This window comes from Limulus polyphemus, unplaced genomic scaffold (genome assembly GCF_000517525.1).
Source record: "Limulus polyphemus unplaced genomic scaffold, Limulus_polyphemus-2.1.2 Scaffold4008, whole genome shotgun sequence".
Taxonomy (NCBI): domain Eukaryota; kingdom Metazoa; phylum Arthropoda; class Merostomata; order Xiphosura; family Limulidae; genus Limulus; species Limulus polyphemus.
The window spans coordinates 16,475-24,589 of record NW_013669618.1 but is presented as its reverse complement, the minus strand read 5'-3'; the positions used below and the strand labels follow the sequence as shown (position 1 = coordinate 24,589).

General features: G+C 32.5%; 1 protein-coding gene across 1 annotated transcript in view; it reads left to right on the top strand.

The window, feature by feature from the left end:
• LOC106470441 (clathrin heavy chain-like) overlaps positions 1-8,115 on the top strand; it is a 39,279-nt gene that overhangs the window by 18,708 nt on the left and 12,456 nt on the right. The window contains exons 5-7 of the mRNA XM_013930999.2: positions 5,315-5,467; positions 6,430-6,548; positions 7,238-7,405. Coding sequence (XP_013786453.1) covers positions 5,315-5,467; positions 6,430-6,548; positions 7,238-7,405 — 440 coding nt within the window. The remainder of the gene's footprint in view (positions 1-5,314; positions 5,468-6,429; positions 6,549-7,237; positions 7,406-8,115) is intronic.

Below are 8,115 nucleotides of genomic sequence, written 5' to 3'. Positions count from 1 at the left end.
GTTGTGTGTGTGTGTGTGTGTGTGTGTGTGTGTGTGTGTGTGTGTGTGTGTGTGTGTGTGTGTGTGTGTTCTCTTGCAGAGAGATAATTCGTGAGATTGTGAAAGAAATTTTTTCTTGTCCACGAATCGAATAATATTTGTGTTGACATACCCTTTGCACTTAGAAGGCCGTGGAGAATGTGATTCATAAAATATTAAACCTTCCTTGGAAAACATGGAGCTGTTTGCTACAGGCTGCTATTACTTGTACACTCCCCCGGTGGGAAAGCAGAAAGTTTTCGGATTTACAACGCTAAAAATCTGATAGCCCAATATGGCTTTACTATGAGGAAACACATACATACATACTTGTACACAGTTGTGGGCATTAACTCACAGATAACTTTCACTTTCAACAGAAATTACTTGCTAATACTAGTACCTACCACTACTACGACTAACATACAAATAAACTTGCACATATCCTTGTGTTTTGCTTTTGTGTATAATACAAGGTGGTTCAAAATGTACTTCCTATATTAAAATTTAATAATTAACTAATTAAGGAAACACAACCATTCAGTTTTCAACATCTCGTGGCTCAACTCAAACAGTTCTTTTTTGACATGCCAGTTGACTTTAGATGTGTACCATTAATGGCGCTCAGAACGTCTAACCAATATTCGATTTCAGTCCACTTTCACTGCAACAGTTACAGTGGCGGTGGCGTTCGTTATCCTAGTCTTTAGCTCGGTGATGCTTGTTATTGGTGTGCGATACACGATATCCTTAACATACCCCATACTTCTTTCCTGTACTGGCGTATGTAATTACACTGCGCCATAGTCACTGACTTGGTCTCTGCAAGCCAAACAACGCATTGAGACTTTACGGTTACCATTTTATGGGATAACACTACTCACTGGAGTGAAAAAACAACAAAAAATATGACCATAAAAACGGTTTGAGTTGGTCTTCAAGATGTTGAAAACTGCATGATTGTATTTCCTCAGCTATTTAATTATTAAATTTTAAAATTGGAAAGATAATTTTAGACTAACCTGTAAATATTTCTTGTTTCTACTATGCATTTTTTGCACTGTCTCTTTCTGTGCAACGGCCAGAGTTCAGGGAGGAACATACTCCGAACTATTTCCTTGAACATCTAATTAACGGCCTTAACTAATTTAATCATTGGTAAATCTGTTAACCGAAAATACCACACACGTAACAAGCTTAGCCTATATGCAGGTCATAATGTCACTGTTTCCTTTAATGTACAAGATACATTAATCATGGATTAGGCAGGCGCTACTGGAGATTTATATAATTAAGAGTAGCGTGTGTGCCTGCGTGAAAGCTCTCTAAATTATGCAAAAAAAAATGAAATTAGGAGTAGAGAAATAAGAACGACGTCACCATAAGCGCAAGGAAGCGGTGGGTGTAGATAGTACCATGCACTTTACAAAGGGATGGTATTTGGGGAATGAATTTGTCACCTCTTAGAGCCCCACCTCAAACAGCAGTGTTTATGTGTACAGATTTTATGTGAGGATTTCTTCATTTGTTTATATACACTTAAGAGTACCGGCATCGTCACCCTGTTGTGTTTAAAAACTTGCCCCAGATACACAGGTTTTGAATGCATCGCTAGACTTCGTGTCTCTTACTAGATAGGTTGATCGATTTGTCACTTTTTTTACCACACCCTTCGGCTCAAAATGTCTTTTGCACTATGAGGCGTTTGACTGGTATGGCGTGTTGTAGAATAGGTTTAACTCACTTAGTTATAACTTCGCGGTCATTGAGACGCTCAACACGTCTATTAGATTCGTTCAGAACTCTATGTATCTAACCTCAGGCTCATACGAGAGGTATCTAGGTCACTTAACTATCTTCTATACTTGAACAGAGTCGTTTAAACATTTGTTTAACAACAAGTAAAAGCTTGGAATGGTCTATCGTTTCATTGTTTGACAAATGTATATTTTCAATGGGCAAGTGTTAAAAAGACCCAAGTTTTGGTAGGATAGCATGACCACTGAATTAATTATTTCAGTATGTTTTTTTAAACTTTTGTTTTATCAACAACAACTTGCATAAAGGCTTATGGTGTTTTATGTTTATAGAATTGCTCATTGTTAATTAAAGTTTTTCCCATAATTTGTGATCGATTTAGAATCAAAATCTCAAAACATCTGTAATTCAGTATTTCTTTGGTATTATTGTTTTTTAAAACATTTCTTATAATACTTTGATTTCCACCTTATGAATCATTTTAATATCTACAAAGAGAACATCTAGTATCATTATCATCACAAGTTTTCTTCAGTTTCTTGCCAACTAGTAAACATTGTACTGTCTATTTAGCTAGGATCAGAATGAACTTATTTTCATCGAAAATTTTTGATTTTCAATACCTCACTAGTATGAAGGCTTGGTTTGGTCTGATATTTCATTGGTGGTAGTATCCAGGGTCACTGATGAGGAGTGGAATTCTCCGAAACTAGTCTGGCTCCCCATAACACCTACTTTTTTTTTTTGCATATTCTATGAAAGAAATTAATTTATGATTAACATTATCCCATATTAAGTAAACATACAAAAAGAGATGGATTACCTGCACTGCCTGATGCTGACCACCATTCACATGTGCTGTGGTATATGGGATAATGGATACCTCAAAAGCTGTGTAAAGCTTGTGCATTCATTTAGAAATGATGAAAGATATATTCACTATCATTCATCTATTGAATAATCCTGTTCAGTGTACATTTTTCTAGACAATTTAGTATTATTTTACATGTTCCTAAATTTGTTTATGATAATTTTGGTGCCTCAGATTTTGAACCTGTAACTATGTAGTTAGTGAAATGGTTTGTAACCAAGGGAAACCGGTATCTTAAATAATTTTTATTAGGCAAATAATTATTTAGCTTAAGTAAAAATGTAGTATGTTAGATATTTTTTAAGTAGTTTAAGTTTAGAGCAAAACAACATAAAAATTAGAATAAAATCAATTTATTTTTGTAAATTAAGACTTTTGATAGTCATGACTTTATCTTACAAAGTTTGAAAACCATTAATGAATGAAGAAAAATGCTTGGAATGTTTTTCACACTGTATTACATAAAAAAACAACAACAAATAATTGATAGTTTAAACCAGTGAGTATCTCTTGTTACACCTAAAGTTTGTGAACACTAGTTTTTTATTTTATTGTACCTTATTAAAATTGCCTGCATATATGATAAGGAATTCTGTAAAACTGTATAAGTGAATTTAATACATTTTGCAATACTAACTGGAATATACTGTCAAATACGTGTACTGAGAAGTCAATAAGACAAACAACTTGTATACATTAGCATTACTACTTACTAGGACTTGTCTAAGCTGCTCGTGATTTTAGCCAGATTTTTGTTTTCACACTTCCTTGCTTTCTACAACATTCTTGTAATAGAGCTAGTCATAGTTAAACTGGAATTCTGCTCATATAAATAGACTAACAACACAAGTTAACAGTGTTACATATTATTGATTTGTTAACTATTATAAAATACATATTAGATAATGTATATAGTAATGAAAATCAATTAGTGAATTTACATTTATAATTTATCACATCATTAAATGACTGTCTTAAAAAAGTGGATAAAGGATATTGCTTCAGAATCAGGAGAGGGATTGCAGAATTGATAGTGTTTTCCCCGTGATCAGAAAGTTCAGTGTTCCAGATGTGCTTGTGCCTGTCACAACTTTCACCAGAACATGAATTCAGGAAAGTAAGAGTTATGGTGTTACAAACATAACACATAGATGATGTAAAAAAAGAAACTTGATAATTTGTTTGACACTACTGAATAAAGTTATAGAATTATAAATTTTAACACAATGAAAAAAAAAAGTAGATTTTACAGTTTACACCTTATCATGTATGATCCAGGGCTTTGTAGGGGTGAGGTTCCAACTAGACCTTTAGTAGCAAAACTTTTGAATTTACATTAAATTCACTGTAGTACTGCTGAATATGCAGGAGGGTCCAGACCCCCCCCCCCCTGGACCCCTTCCCTAAATCCACACCTGCTTGTACAAAATTAAGAAATAGCTCTTAATTTACTTAAAAAATTAATCATTGAATATGATTTTTGGCTGCTACAACATTAAAGAATAGTTATTAATATCTGGGAAGAATTTAGGCAGGGTCCAGACCCCTTTTACCTCTTTCTTTAGATCCATACCTACTTATACAACACTAATTAATACAGTTACCAAATATAATTAGAAACATAACACAATATAAAAAAACAGTAAATTTTAACTTTATTTAACACTATAATAACCAGACAATTGGTAACAGGTGCTTCCAGCCAGTTTCCTTTCCTGTAGTCAGCAGTTCAAAATTAATGGCAGTGGTTAGATAGCCTTTATTTGACACCTAAGTAGCCAGAAAGTTGGCAGTGAGTGCTTCCAACTAATTATTTTACCTTCAATTAATTGTATTTTTGTTTAATTGATTAATCATAATTTCAATTAACTAATTATTGCAATGATCAAAAAATGGTAATAATTGGAAACACCAACTTTGATTAACCAATTACTTTGCTCAGCTCTAATTATATACAGCTTTAGTAATCAATTGTTGTAACAACAGCCTTAGTAATCGATTGTTGTAACAAACAGCCTTAGTAATCGACTGTTGTAACAAACAACCTTAGTAATTGACTGTTGTAACAAACAGCCTTAGTAATCGACTGTTGTAACAAACAGTCTTAGTAATCGACTGTTGTAACAAACAGCCTTAGTAATCGACTGTTGTAACAAACAGCCTTAGTAATCGATTGTTGTAACAAACAGCCTTAGTAATCGACTGTTGTAACAAACAGCCTTAGTAATCGATTGTTGTAACAAACAGCCTTAGTAATCGACTGTTGTAAAAACAGCTTAATTAATCGATTGTTGTAAAAAAACAGCCACATTAATCGACTGTTATAGCGGACAGTCTTGGTAATCGATTGTTGTAACAAACAGCCTTAGTAATCGACTGTTGTAAAAACAGCTTAATTAATCGATTGTTGTAAAAAACAGCCACATTAATCGACTGTTATAGTGGACAGTCTTAGTAATTTATTGCTATTACAAACACCTATAGTCATTCATTGTTTTAATAAGCAGCTTTAGTAGTTCATTGATGTTACAGACAATATTAGTGACTCAATGTTATTACAAGTAGGATTAAAAATATTAGTTGTATTTGGTGGGAAGAGTGTGTAATAATTAACCATTACAACAAAAGAAAGTTGTTTTTATAAATTATGAAATTGTTTTATTTCAGCTGATTTGCATTTTCAAGTGATTGACATTGAAAGTAGAAAGAGTATCGCCAAATACCGAATGTCATCAGAAGTACATTACTGGACCTGGGTCAATACAAAGATAATAGCAATTGTCACAGAAACTGCTGTGTTTCATTGGAATGTTGATGAATGTAAGTCACATTTTAAGTTGGTCAAAAACTTGATAAAACAATGGCATTTTACCAATACCGATAAAATGTAAACAACCTCTTAAATTCTCCAGAGTTTTAACAAACCATCAATTTTGCTTGAATGTTGATGATTACATGAGTTTTCTCATTTTTGTGCAGATTTTTATTGATGGTGCCTTAGTGCAGGAGTTCTCAATCTGAGTTTGCAGTGCACAGAAAAAAATATTCCCTCATGAACAATGCCTCATTAGAACAGTCATAATAAGTGACTGTAAGAGAAAAAAAAATCACTAAGAATTACTGAAATGAAGTTACTTAATTGCTATGGATTTATTAAGTGGATTCTATGGATTCATTCCTCAGTTAGGATGTCTAACATCATAGAATATTGATGAATATGAACTGTAGAAGTTGATGAATACACATCATTAATAACAGTTTAAAATTGTAAGTAATTGTATTAAACACATTTCAGAGTCTGAATATGGGAGAATTTTAATGATCCAGTAAATGGTTATAAAGCCTAAGTGCAGTCCTGCAAAAAAAAAAAAAAAGTCTCCAAATTCATCACAACTAATTATTCTAAACTTATATATCTCATGGTAACTATTAAGTGTTTTATTTAGCATAGTATAATCTAAAATGTCAAAAAGTTATATAAATGTAATTTCTTCAGTAACTTCACATGCTTTGGTATTTATTCAGATATCCACTATTCTCAAATGACACCTTGTTCAGGTCTTGTAATTGTAAGTACAACTATTATACCAGAATTACAGGTCATTGTAGCACTAAAGATTGCTTATTTTTTTCTTTTGGATAATTTGTAAGTACTGTTAATCAGTGTAGGAAATGTAGTAATAAGTTGTTTAAAGCTGTTGAAGTTTGATTAAGACCACAGTAATTTATTTGGTGAATGTATTTTTAGTACTTGGATATATACAAAATGCTTTATCTTGTAGCTGGGAATGTTCCACAAAAGATATTTCTGAGGCTAAGTCGTCTCGAGGGTTCTGAAATTGTAAATTATACTGTTGATTCCAGTATGAACTGGTGTGCTTTGACTGGTCTTCTGTCAGAGGTAATATCTGAAAATTATGATAATATCATTAAAAACGTATTGTAATAATTAACTATAAAATGGGGTAAAAGTTTTTTTTTTTAATTAAACGTGTGAATAATCTACCAACAATCATTTCTTGAGTGTCTTTACTTTTTCTTTATTGTTTTCATTTATATTTATCTTATCTGCTCATTTCTTCTTCATGGACTTTGTTCTATAAAATACGAATTCTTTTTTCTTGCTTTTGTCTTCTATGTTTTGTTTTCTAACAAATTTATCTAAAATCACACTCTGGTTTGATTTTTAGATCTTTAACCAACTCTAAGTCATTTGACCTATTAAAGTTATCCTTAAAACTTTGGAACTGTACTATTTATTTTTTACAAAACTTTTTTGTGATGTATCAGATATAAACTATGAAAATATATATCTATAACCCTCTTTTATCTATAGTTGTGTGTATATATATAAACACATATATGGTTCGAAAAATTTTCTCCACTTGTATATTTTGCAATTTTTTATATTGACTCAGCAGATTGTCACAAGTTTCTTTAGTTAATATTCACTGTTTATGTGGACAAGCTGAGAATATAATATAGATTAAACAGAAAACGAGTTATTAGGGGAATCATCAAAGACTTTTAGCAAGTAAACACCCAAACAAGTTTGTGATGAGTTTTAGAATTAAATGGCCTTTCTTGCAGGAAGGAACTATAGCTGGCATTACACAGGTTTACTCTGTTGAAAAGGGTCTCAGCCAGTGTATTCAGAGCCACAGTGTTTGTTTTACAAACTTCAAATTCAGAGAAAATGTTCGGTCATCAACTGTCATGATTGTCACTACTAGACCTGGACTGGAGCCAACCGGAAAGGTAAGTTGTCCTTGAAACTGTTTGTTTCACACTATTCTGCTCTGCTTTTGGCCATTTCAGATTAATGTAAACCATTTTGTTCTACAATTGGACATCACAAATGTGAACACTTTTGTTTTACTCGTTCGTTATGTGAATTCAAGGAGTAGAGATTGGCAAAGCAATTGATTAATCAAAGTTAATGTTTCTGATCAATACTGTTTTTGATTATTGCAATAATTGATTACTAAATATTAGAATTGATTAATTAATGTCATGAAAATACAACTATTGAAGGGAAGGAAAGTAACTAGCAGTGCACACTACCAACTTTATAGCTACGTAAGTGTTAAATATAGGCTGTCTGCCACTGTCACTAATTTTGAACTGCTGACTAAAGAGAAGACAACTGGCTAGCAGCACCCATCACCAACTGTCTGGCTAGTATGGTATTTAAAAAAGTATGGTATGGTATTTTATTTATTAACAGTGTTATATAGTGTTGTATAAACAGGCACAGATCTAGGGGGAAAGGATCCAGGGAGTCTGTATGTGTGTTAAATTCTCATGTTCTTTTTTTTCAAAATACAAAATAAAAGCACCGTGTTCCTAAAGCTTAGACATAAGAAGAAATACTTACTGGTTTAAATTGCAACTTTTTTTCCTATATATACACACACACACACACACACACACACACACACACACACACACACACACACACACACACA